This window comes from Sapajus apella, unplaced genomic scaffold (assembly GCF_009761245.1).
Source record: "Sapajus apella isolate SASKATOON/1434 unplaced genomic scaffold, GSC_monkey_1.0 scaffold36, whole genome shotgun sequence".
Taxonomy (NCBI): Eukaryota; Metazoa; Chordata; class Mammalia; order Primates; family Cebidae; genus Sapajus; species Sapajus apella.
In genome coordinates, this window is record NW_022436976.1 from 30,842,680 (window position 1) to 30,855,024 (window position 12,345).

General features: G+C 51.5%; 1 protein-coding gene across 1 annotated transcript; it reads right to left on the reverse strand.

Annotated features, from left to right (window-relative positions):
* Positions 1-281: 281 nt before the first annotated feature.
* On the reverse strand, positions 282-12,086 carry BSND (barttin CLCNK type accessory subunit beta). The gene is made up of 4 exons (XM_032296869.1): positions 11,623-12,086; positions 4,815-4,909; positions 2,717-2,989; positions 282-1,796 (listed from the first exon to the last, which is right to left on the reverse strand). The coding sequence occupies exons 1-4, from the start codon at positions 11,797-11,799 to the stop codon at positions 1,382-1,384; spliced, it is 960 nt and encodes a 319-aa protein (XP_032152760.1). The 5' UTR covers positions 11,800-12,086; the 3' UTR covers positions 282-1,381.
* Positions 12,087-12,345: the final 259 nt, after the last annotated feature.

Here is a 12,345-nt window from a genome sequence, read left to right on the forward strand (position 1 = left end):
GGAGTGCAGTGGTGCGATCTCGGCTCACTGCAACCTCCATCTCTTGCGCTTAAGAAATCCTCCAGCTCAGTCTCCCAAGTAGCTGAGACTACAGGCGTGCGCCACCACACCCAGCTAATTTTTGTATTTTTAGTAGAGACAGGATTTCGCCATGTTGTCCAGGCTGGTCTCCAACTCCTGGCCTCAAGTGATCCACCCACCTCAGCCTCCCAAAGTGCTCAGATTATAGGCATGAGCCACTGCACCTGGCCTGCCAATCGATTCAAACTGAAGGAGGCCAGGAAGCTGAATTTCACCTAAAATTCCAAGTCAAAGCAAATGTATTCCACAGGCAGGGGTTGGGGATGGGGTTCCTTTGAGGGCTTTTTGCCTGCTTTGTGAATACATGCAGACCATTTAGAAGTTTGAATTCCAGAGATTAAGAGGGCTGTGAGTCTAAAAGTTGGGAGCGTGGGGGAGAGTGATGTTATCTGCAACAGGTTCCTGGGTCCTGGTGAGTTCTGTATACCCTTGATGACCACCAGTTCTGGGCCAGGCCAGAAAAGCCCATCTGGGCACAGGAGATTTCCAAGGCGGGTAAAGTCAAGATGCTGCCCTTTATGGGACGCAGGCAGGCATGCCACATTGATAAATGTACAGGTCCCAGAGGCAGTGCAGAAAAGCAAGACTGCTTGGTTCCAGGAGGCAGTGACATCAGGAAAACCTTTCCGAGGGGGGCCAATTTTGCAGAGGTTTGAAGGATGAGTATGAATTTGCCAAGCTGAAAAGGGAGCCAAGGGCATCCTGGTGGAGGAGAACAGCTTGGGCAAGAATGTGAGCCACAAGATGGGTGGGGGGGCCAGGCTAGGAATTGGAGGAGCAGAGAGAATGAGGTCAGCAGGGGTCAGTCACAGGAGGTTTAGGGTCCTGGCAAAGGAGGAATGGAAGCTGCAGGAGGAATGTGGCCCAGGAGGAGATGAGGCTCCCTTTGCATGAAGATGGATCATGCCATCTACCAAGCAGACTATAAGACACAATAGTAACGGGAACCCTGAGAGGCCTTCACAAAGGATCAGGGGCCCAGGGGAAGCACCAAGGAAGGTCCCTGTCAGAGGCCAGCTTTGGGGGGAGGTGGAAAATGCTTTTGAGGGCCACAGCTGCTGCAAACCTCAACAAATCACATTTTGCTTTCAAAGGCTGGCTGAAGACAACTATTAGAAAAACAACAGTCCTTTGGTAGTAATCATCCCCTCCCTGTGCATTTCTTTACCATCCTCAAAATGCCACCACCTCATTTGAACCTCCATATCATCCCATTTTGCAGATAGGGAAACTGAGGCCCTGTGCTGTCACACAGGGGTTAGCAGCAGTTCCAGACTAGAAGCTATGGAGCACAACCACCTCAGCCCTGGGTGTCAGGCTCAAAACCCAGTTCCTTGTCTGGGAGGGGGTCCCCGGGGCCGTCTGGCAGCCCATAGTACAGGTCCTCCTCTTCCTCCTTGGGTTCCTCCCCACCTGTGTCCGAAGCCTCCTTCTCCTCCACCTTTGTCCTTGGGTACTGCTGCCAGTTGTTGGGCAGGACTACCTCCCGCTGCTGCCCCTCTTGGGGCTCATCCTCCAACGTTGGGGCATCAATCAGGGCAAAGTCTTGGAAGCAGTCCAGCGGGCACCTACAGGCCCAGGGCTCCTGTTGTGGGGAACAAACTTCCTCCCCATCATGTGGAGATGTGTTGGAGCTGCTGCCTTCACTGGAGCCCATGTCCAGGTCATCTTGGAAGGAAGCCAAGGGGGCAGGGCCCTCAGGAAAGGCTGGGGGGCTGTAGGGGCAAGAACCACAAGGTAAGGGCATCTATGAGTCAGAATGGCTGGGTCCACATACCAGCCACTAGCTGCAAGGCCTAGGGTAGGTTAATCCACCTTCCCATGCCTCAGCTTCCTCCCCCTGTAAAGTGGAGGAAATAACAGTATTCACTCCTGCAGCTTTTTCCTCCATGCCTGGCACATAGCAGGTGCTCAAGAAATAGGGCTATTATTATGTTATTATCTGAACCAGGTCACTCATCTACTTCTCCAATTATTCAGGTTCTCCTGCATTGCTCACAGGCCCAGTTACTCTGGGGTGTCCCTCTGTGTCTTTGCCTGCCCCATTGGACTCAGAGCTCCTCAGAGGTTGATGCCAGTGAAGGCTGGGCAGGGAGTTGGTGCTGAGTAATGTGGATGGAATGAATAGATACACGGATGAATGAGGAACCCAGTTCACAGACAGACAGGGATGTGAATAGAGTGGAGAGCGCCTTGCCCAAGGTCACAGAGCAGGTCAGAGGCAGATCCAAATTTGAACTCAGGTCCCCTGGCTCCTGGCCCCCTGCTACTCACAACAAGTACTCAGAGCCAGCAAGAGGCTGCTGTATGCCAGGCATTTAAATGCACTGTCTCAATCTCAACATTCCTGGGCAGCAGGAATGATCATTCCTGTGTGGGGAAACTGAGGCTACGGAAAGTCAGGAAATTACCACATCTACACAGCACCGGAGCTGGGATTTGAACCAAGGCCTTTCCGACTCCCAAGCCCATGCTCATTTGTCTGCCACACCTGCCACATCTCAGGACATCCCACACACTCCACTGCCTCCTCCTTACTCCCAATGTCCCCACCCACCTCCTGGTGGCCCCCCGCTCCTCTCCTTTTTAACCCCTGAACTGGGCAGAACCCCACTCCTGCCCTCTGAGCACTCACTCGAGGCAGCTCTGAGTTAGCCCTCTTTCCCCTTCACTCTCATCTGATCTCTTGTGGATGACCACGGCAGCCTCTGTCCAGTCCTGAACGTCGCCGGGGCCACCTTCTCCATCACTGGTTCCCAGCTTCGGCTGTCCCGTCTCGGAGGCCAGCAAGGGGCGGGGGTCCTCACTGTAGCTTATGACTTTCATCTGGATGTGGCTGAAGTCGGGCAGGCTCTGGTCATAGGCAGCTTCCCCCCACAGCCGGACATAGCGGGGCTGGGGACCGGGGCTAGAGACGGAGAGAGAACAGGCAGGTGGACAGAGAGTCGCTCAGCAAACAGCAGTGTTCTCCCCCGACCGGTTTGCTTTGGGTATGTGGTCTCCCCTCATCTCACAAGAAGGCTTTGGGGTATATCACTGCTCCCATTTCAGGGATGAAGAGGCTGAGGCCCAGCAAAGTGACTAAATGAAGTGACAAAGCTCTGGCCTGCCCCCAAGTCTGACTCTCTATCCAGTGTTCTTTTCACTTGATGTCTCCAAAGTTAACCATAAAGATGCAATTGCAAAATGAAGAGCAGTTAACATTGAGTTTGCTGGCTCCCAGATGGTGGGTAAAGGCTGTGCGTTTATCAACCCGTTATTCTAGACAATGCCTTGAGGGAGAAATTCTCATTGCCGTTTTACGGATGAGGACATACCCAGCAACAATGGCCTACAGCAATGGGCGCTCCTTTCCTGCCAGGCTCTGTTACTTGGCTCATCTAATCCTTCTCATAATTACAAGAGATACTATGAGGAAACTGAGGCACAGAGTCTCTAACAGACTAGTACTCAGGTGACACGGACCCTAGGTGATGGCACTGGAGCTCCAGGCTTCATTTCTCTATCACTGTGCTACAGTCCTTCTGGAAAGTAAGGTTCAGAGACTAGGGCCCTTGCCTGGGGTCACACAGCCTGGAAGTGACAGGGAAGAGCTCAGAACCCAGGGTGGTCTGAGCCCCCGCACCATCACAGGAGCCCACCCCAAGTAACCAGTCCTGAGACGGACCCCAGGCCGGCCTCCATACCCATTGGGTGTATTCCCTTCACTCCCACTGAGACAGCTGTTCACCTTATGTGCCGGGGCAGAAAATGCCATTATCATCCGCTTTCCCAAGCAAAGCAGAGAGCATCCCTGACTCAGCCGACAGACCCTGGGCTTGAAGCCAGGCCTCCTGAGTGCAGAGTCACAGCCCAGGGGGTTGGTGGCCCCACAGCCTCTCCAGAGCTGGAGCATTCTTGTCTGTGCCATGGGAGCCAGAGCTCAAAACCTCCAGTGAAGGAAACAGTCTGTGGCCAGGTCAGGCCTGAGTTCAGACCCCGCCTCTGTCACTGCTGAGTTCAGGCCCCGCTTCCATCACTGACTCCCCATGAAGTTTGGGGTTGTGACTACACTTCTCTGAACCTCAACCTTCCCATCTGTATAAAGGGCCTAACATCCCTAGCTTCACAGGGTTTCTATGAGGACTGATGGAAATGATGGGTGCACATGCCTGACTCAGTCTCCGGTACACAGAAGGCACTTACTAATGATGACAAACACTCATAGAAGACCTACTGTGTGTCAGGCTCTGTTCTTAGCACTCCACATACATTATCTCACTTAACACTCCCTGAAGCCCTAGGAGTTAGGTACTATTAGTATCCCCATTTTACAGATGAGGCAAAGAGAGGTCGGTAGCTTGCCCGAAGTCGTGCCGCGAGTAGGCAGCAGAGCCCTAGGGCAGTGCCCTGGCCATCACCATGCCTAGCAGTCACTCCTGTGGCTATTTCACTGTGTTTCTCACAGTACGTTTCCCTGTATGATTTGCTTCATGGAGATCTTGTATTCCCTGTAACATACTGTCTCGTCCCTGACAAGACAAAGTCCCTGAGTCTGTTTCCACATCTGTACAAGGAAATAATAACACCTCACTCACCGAATTGAGAGTTAAAAATAGTCCCTAATTTATAACGACACCCTCTCAGTAAGTGAGAAGGCAAACAGCCTTCCCGGCCTCTCTCCCACTCTCCTCAGTCAGGGGAGACTGCCGATGGGGCTTACTGCTCCCCTGCCCAGAGGGCCTGGCACCTACCTCTTCATCTCGGCAGCAAGCCCATTCTCCAGCAGGCCCAGGGCCTTTGGGGAGAGGATGCCTTGGAAGTCAGAGTCAGCAGGGACGAAGGTGATCTGCAAGCAAAGGAGAGACAGTCTCGGTGCAGCTGACCAGGGTAGGGGTCGCTGTGCCTCCAGGGAATCGGCAAACCTCTCCACGCACCCTGGGAGACAGGCTGCACCATGGAGGCCTCTCTGCCTGGCAGGAGACGGGCCTGCTTGGGGCACAGCGCCAGAGGGAGGGTGAACCTCTGCTCTCCTGCTCCCTCCCTGGTTCTTCTTCATTCACTCAACTTATTGAATACCTGCTGTGCGCAGGCACTGTCACAGGCAGTAGGAGCAGCAGGGAGTGAAAGAGACAACGCTGTCCTTGGGGAGCTCACACCTTGTCATTTCCCAGGGGTCTTCATCCAGTGCCCAGCACATGCCTGGCACATAGTAGGTCCTTCATCCATATTTGGTGAATGAGTGGAAAGCAAGCCATTCTCATGTGCTTTTTGGCACGTGGGCTGCAGCAGGTGACAGAGAAGCTATGCCCACCAGTCCCTGTCCCTGAACTTTTAGGAATGAAGAGGTCTCTGCAAGTCCAGCCCTAGGAGGGCACTACGTGGTACAGCAGGAGGCAGATCATGAAGGAAGCAGTGGGTGAGGGAGAGGAGCTCTGCCTGTGGGGACTGGGAGACGGGTTGAGGATCCCTCCTCTGCCAGGCCCTCGCTGTGGGCCCTAGGCAGGTCAGCTCTCTTCCCAGTCTCTCTGTGCTCCTCTGTATAAAGGGGCTAGCCTCGAAGAGATGCTTGCATAGCCATGTTCAGAGCACCACTATTCACAAGAGCCAAGAGGTAGATGCAATTCAAGAATCCACTGGTGAATGAATGGATAAACAAAATGTAGTCTATCCACACAACGAAATACTATTCAGCCTTAAGGACAGAAATTCTGACACACACTACAACATCACTGAACCTTGAGGACATTATGCTGAGCAGAAAGACAAATACTGGGCTGGGCACGCTGGCTCACGCCTGTAATGCCAACACTTTGGGAGGCTGAGGCGGGTGGACCACCTGAGGTCAGAAGTTCGAAACCAGCCTGGCCAACATGATGAAACCTTGTCTCTACTAAAAATACAAAAAAAAAAAAAAAAAATTAGCCAGGCGTGGTGGTGCATCCTTGTAATCCCAGCTACTCTGGAGGCTGAGGCAGGAGAATTACTTGAACCTGGGAGGTGAAAGTCGCAGTGAGCTTCGATCACGCCATTGCACTCCTGGGCAAGAGTGAAATTCTGTCTTAAATAAATAGAAAGAAAGAAAGACAAATACTGTATGATTTTACTTTTCTGAGGCACCTAGAATAGTCAAATCCATAGAGTCAGAAAGCAGAAAAGTTGCCAGGGACTAGGGAGTGGAGTAATGAGGTTATTTAACGGGTATAGAGTTTTAGCTTTACAAGACGCGAAGCATTCTGGAAATTGGTTGGACAACAATGTGAATGTACTTAGCTGTACTGTACACTTAAACATGTTTAAGACACTAAATTTTATGTTACGTGTATTTTACCACAAGTTTTTAAAATGGGGCTAGTTATGCCTGCCTCCTGAGGTTGCTGTGAAAATTTCATGAGATCATATGTAGGGAACCCCTCAGCATGGTGCCCAGCACATAGTAACTGCTCAGTAAATCATAACTTGATGCTACTGATGATTCTGTTGTCTGACTTCCCTGAGTCTCTTCAGCTGAAAATTTTCCAACAAATATTTGTTGAGACCCTACTGTGTTATACGAGATTCACAAGCACTTCCCTATTTCACTTCCCATAGAATGAAGTAAGTAGAAGACAATTGTTTGCACTAAGAAAGCTCCATTCTGATGGGGAGAAGGAAATGACGGATGGAGGGGGCCTTTGAACTCCTATGAGGAGCGAGCTTCCCCTAGATATCTAGAAATAAGGCAGAGAGACTGGGCAATGAAGCAAGACCCTGTCTCTAAAGAAAGAAAAAAAAATTAAATAACAAACTTAGCCGGGTGTGGTGGTGTGCGCCTGTCATCCCAGCTACTTGGGAGACTGGGGCAGGAGGATTGGTTGATCCCAGGAGTTCGAGGCTGCAGTGAGCTATGATTGTGCCTGTGTACTCCAGCCTAAGTGACAAACTGAGCTCCTTTCTCTAAAGAAGAAAGGAAAAAAGAAAGAAAAGAAAAGAAAAGAAAAGAAAAGAAAAGAAAAGAAAGAGAAAGAAAGGAAGAAAGAAAGAAAGAAAGAAAGAAGAAAGAAAGAAAGAAAGAAAGAAAGAAAGAAAGAAAGAAAGAAAGGAAGGAAGAGAGAGAAAGAAGGAAGGAAAGAAGGAAAGAAAGAAAGAAAGAAAAAGAAAGAAAGAAAGAAAGAGAAGAGAAGAGAGAGGGAGGGAGGGAGGGAGGGAAGGAGGAAAGAAGGAAAACTAAGACAGGGATCTGGGCATCTTTCACCCCCACTAAGGATGCCTTGTACTTCCTCACTGGTACTGTACTTCCTAGAAGCTGCCTCTTCCTCTGCTCATTACCTCATAGCCTACTCGGCACCATCATCCTCACCATCACCATCATCATCCTCATTACCATCAATCATCACCATAACTATTATTACCACAAAAGTTACCATCACCACCATTGCTATCATCATCATTGTCACCATCATAACCATTACCATCATCATCACCGTTATCAACATTACCATTCTCACCATCACCACCCTCACCATCATTATCATTATCATCATCATCACCACCATTGTCACCATTACCACTCTTACCATCACCGTCCTTACCATCATCTTCACCATCTTCACCATCACCATCCTCACCATCACCATCTTCACCATCATCATCCTCACCATCATCATCCTCACCATCATCATCCTCACCATCACCATGTTCACCATCATCATCCTCACCATCACCATCATCATCCTCACCATTACCATACTCACCATCATCTTCACCATCATCATCTTCACCATCACCATCCTCACCATCATCTTCACCATCATCTTCACCATCACCATCCTCACCATCACCATCCTCACCATCATCTTCACCATCACCATCTTCACCATCACCATCCTCACCAGCACCATCACTGACATCATCATCATTGTTACCATTGCCATTCTCACCCTCACCATCCCCACCACACTCTCATTATCACCATCATTATCATCATCACCTTCCCTATGAAAAGCTTGGAGAAGGAGAGGATGGAGCATCTTAAAATACAAGTTTTTTGATGAGTAGGAACAGGCAGAGTTGAAGCTGGGGAGGGGATATCAGACCATGGAGACCACCAGAATATCAAACTAAGCTTAGCCTTTGTCCAGAAGCAATGAGGAGTCCTGAAGGAGTTCTCAGCAGGAGAGTACACTCAGATTTGTGTTTAGGCAGAACATTGAGCCATCTCCAGAGGAGGGAGGCCACCAGTGGGCTCCTGGTCCTGGGCTCCAGCACAGCAGGCAGGAGTGAGGAATGGGGGATGTGTCGGCACAGACCCTGCTCTCCCTGCCACTCCTATCCCTGCTCACGGCTCCCCAGGCCCATCTTCACTAACGGGCTCAGCACCTCCAACTGCCGCATACACTAGATTTGATTTGTCCTGGTCCCTTCTCTTCTGTCATGCCTGGGGCCCAGTTGGCCACCAAATCTGACCAGGTCCACTTTAGAAATTCAATAAGATAACCTGGGTGGAAGTGCTAGTGCTATGCCTAGCCACAGCAGGTACTCTACGTGTAGTGAACTGTAAATGTCACCTGAGTTCCTACAGCTTTCGGTTTAAATTCTGCATTAGTCCAGATGACTGTCAGCTCTCACCAGGACCAGAGAAGAAACCTCCCCGCTGGTGTGGCTGCCCCCAGACCGTCCTTCTGGATGTCTTTCTCAAACTGCAAAGCTGATCATGTCCCATTAACTAAAGGATCAGCTCCAGATTCCTTACCATGGCATTCCAGGCTCTGAAGAGCTGAGCCCCACTCTCTCTCTGCCGTTACCTTCCTCCCCTCTGACTCTCATACCCACTTGCTTTATTCTTTCACCACATTGTTTTGATTCTTTCACCATATTGCTATAATTTACTTAGCAGTTACATCGCTTTGATCATGCTGCTCATCTGCCTGGAATGTCTGTCCCCTTCTTTTCTGCCTGGTGAACTCCTATCCCACCTACAAAGGTCAGCTCACCTTCTCTGTGAAGCCTATTTCCTCCCCATCAGGCAGCAAATAGTTTCTCCCACCAGACCTCTACCCCCTAAAAGACATGGACAGCTTAATGCATGTTGGTATTGGCTGCCCCTGACCCCTGTATTCTAATTAGCTGATTCTATTTCCTTACATTTGTATCTCCCCATTTATTGAAACTTTCCATGGATCCGGCACAGGGAGCCAGGAGAGGAGGCCGAGGGCAGGACAGGCATGAGCATCGCAGGCGATGCTGGCCCAGGCACCAGTGAGACCACACAGGATCCAGGGAGCTTCGCCACTTGAGTGTCTCCCTGGTTTGCGATGTGCTTTCCTCTCTTCCCTTACTGGAGTCAGCCTGTGCTGACTCTATCAGCCTGCGTCTCTGAAACACACACCCACACACACCTGCACTCACGCAGAGACCCGCCCAGTGCCACAAATACCAATCCTCAATCCTGAGAACAATGCCTTCACATGTGTTCCATGTCAGGCACGGTGCCAGGTCTCCAGGTCTCCCGCAGCACACACACACACACACACACACACACACACACACACACACACACACAGGATCCCACTGTGTTCTCCCAATCTGCCGTACAAGGCTCAGAGCTGGGGAGCAGATGGGGGGACTCCTTCTGCCAAGGTCGCAGAAGTGGAACATGAAGGAGGAGGGATTTGAATCTGGGCCTGGAGGCCACTACAGCATGTGCCATTTCCCGTTCCCCTGGCTGCCTCCACAGCACATGAACACATGAATCTATCAACAGTTACTCATTAGTAACCAGCAATATTCCATCCTCCCTTCCCTCCCCTCTACCGCCACTCCCATCAACCTGCCCACCACCCCAGAGCCCCTCTAGTTAAGAGGGGAGGGTAGGAAGGATGCTCCCCTCCACACCCCTGCCATCCCTCTGCTGTCCCCCAGGGTCCAGCCTCCTCACTGGGAGAAGGATTACGATGGCAGTGGTGACATGGGTGGCTTTGGCCCCAAGGATTTCTCCTGATGACCTCTGCTCAGGGAATTGCATAGACAGAGGCAAGTTGACTGTAAACTGCCTGCTAAATGACTACAAACCAGCCCAGACCGCTCCAGCACTGAACGGAATGACAGCCCAGGGCTGGCCTGTGGAGGGGGCAGGGCTGGGGAGAGCCTGCCCAGGCTCCAGAAGCCATCCCCCTCCTTCCCTGAAGCCCTGAGCACAGTCACCCAGGTGGGAGGTGAGGAGGTGTGGGGGTTGCTGGGGTCTGCCTGGGCCTGGAACCCTAGATGTTAGGTCCAGCAGGACCCCGAGATATACCCACTTCCCCACCACTCCTCCTAACTCACACATTGTACAAATGAGGAAACAGGCTCAGAGAGGAAAGGGGCATGAGCAAAGTCTCCCAGGCAGTTAGAGACAGAGTCCAAGTTAGAGTCCCTATTTCCCTCCTTTACTCCCCGGTCTGTACCTGACCAGCTATGTGACCTTGGAAGTCACTTAGGCTCTCTAGACGTTGAAGGTTTACAACTCCTGCCATTTCCATTGCACAGAGCTGTTTGGAGGACCAGTATCAGTAACAGTGGTAGCCCTTCATCTATATATAACACCTTACAGTTTACAAAATATTCCTATATCTCACCTCTTCTCTGATCTTTAAAATGACCCTGTGAAGCTCTGTGCAAAATAGGGGCTGGGGTCACATTTGCGGATGAAAAAAATGAGGCTCAAAAAAGACAAAGGTCATAGAGAGTTTGGAACAGGACTCGAACTAGAACCCAGGACTCCCAAACCAGTGTTCTTCCCATCACTAAATTACACATAGGCTAGGAATACATGAAGACTCTAAAGGATACTGCCCAGAGCATGCCACCAAGGTTAGACCTGACCTACCCCAGAGCTCTCGGCAGCTCTGGGACCCAGACGTAGAAGACCCAAGGTGACGGATGACGTATAAGTCACACGCATCTGAGCTCCAATCCAAACCTTGCTTGTTAGCTTGGGGCCTCTCCTTCTGGACCTCAGAAAGGCTCAGAATGTGGAACTACAGAAGGCACCAAAAGACTCAGGATGAGGGCTGAACTGCACCCTGAATGTAGGAGTGCCCACCAGCTGCTCAGCGTTCATTAGCTTTTGTTTTAAGCTCATGAACGGCGTGTTGCACTTTACTGTGTCTACACCATAACTTCTGGTTCAGAGCTCCAGACCAGGGGCCTTCTGATCAACCCTCAGGCTAAGGGAGGGAGGGAGGGAAGGAGGGAGGGAGGGGTGGATGGATGGGTGGGCATGTGGATGGATAAATGGGTGGAGGGGTGTATGAATGGATGGATGGATGAGTGGGTGTGTGGATAAATGGGTGGGTGGGTGAGTGTGTGGATGGATGGGTGAGTGGATGGATGGATGGGTGAGTGGATGGATGGATGGATGGATGGATGAATGGATGGATGGATGGGATGGATGCTCAGGAGAGCAGACAGAAGACCAAGTCAAAATGAGAAGAATGAAAATACAACTGAAGGATGGTGTGGGTGAGTCATGGCATAAAGGCACAGTGTCCAGCCCTCCTGGCCCCAGGTGACCTAGCCTTACCCAGCCCCACCGCCACCTACCTTGGGGTAGCACTGGCACATGCTCCAGATGATGCCCCCAATCACCATGATGCTGCCCATGGCATAGAAGGTGCCGTAGACCTGGGGCCGATCATGGCTCATGAGGAATGTACCGAGGGCCAGCAGGAAAAGCCCCAGCACAATGAAGCCGATGCGGAAGGTCTTCTCATCAGCCATGGCTGCCTGGCCAGGCCCTGGCCTGCACACCCGAGGCAGAGGGGTGGCTGCAGTTCAGTCTAAACACCCAGACAGGCTCACACAAGGAGAGAAGACACTCTGAAATCACTACAGCTCAAGGCTTCAGGGGAGAGCAAGATCCCTCTCGGTCCAGCTCTGGTCCCTGGGCCCACCAGTTCAACAGGGCTGGAGGCGGCTCACTTCAACGGACCCACATACCCACCCAGCCACCTTCACTCCTCGCCCTCTCACCTTCCCTCTGGGCCCGGCAGGTCTGGAGCGTGTGTGAATCTGAGTGAGGGAGCACGCAGGGGAGGGAGAGTGGGAGGTTACGGGGGTTGGGCCCCAGCCAAGGCTTTGACATCACCTCATTTGCCTACCATGGGGCTGAGCTGGGTGGACAGGCAGCCCCACACCTTCCAGCTCTGGGAAGCAGGGTTCAGTTCCACAGGCAAGAGAGCTTAGAATGCTGCTACTGGAGGATTCCAGGGTCCCACAGGCTGGCATTTCAGAATCCTGAAGAATTCTACACTCTCCCAGGACATG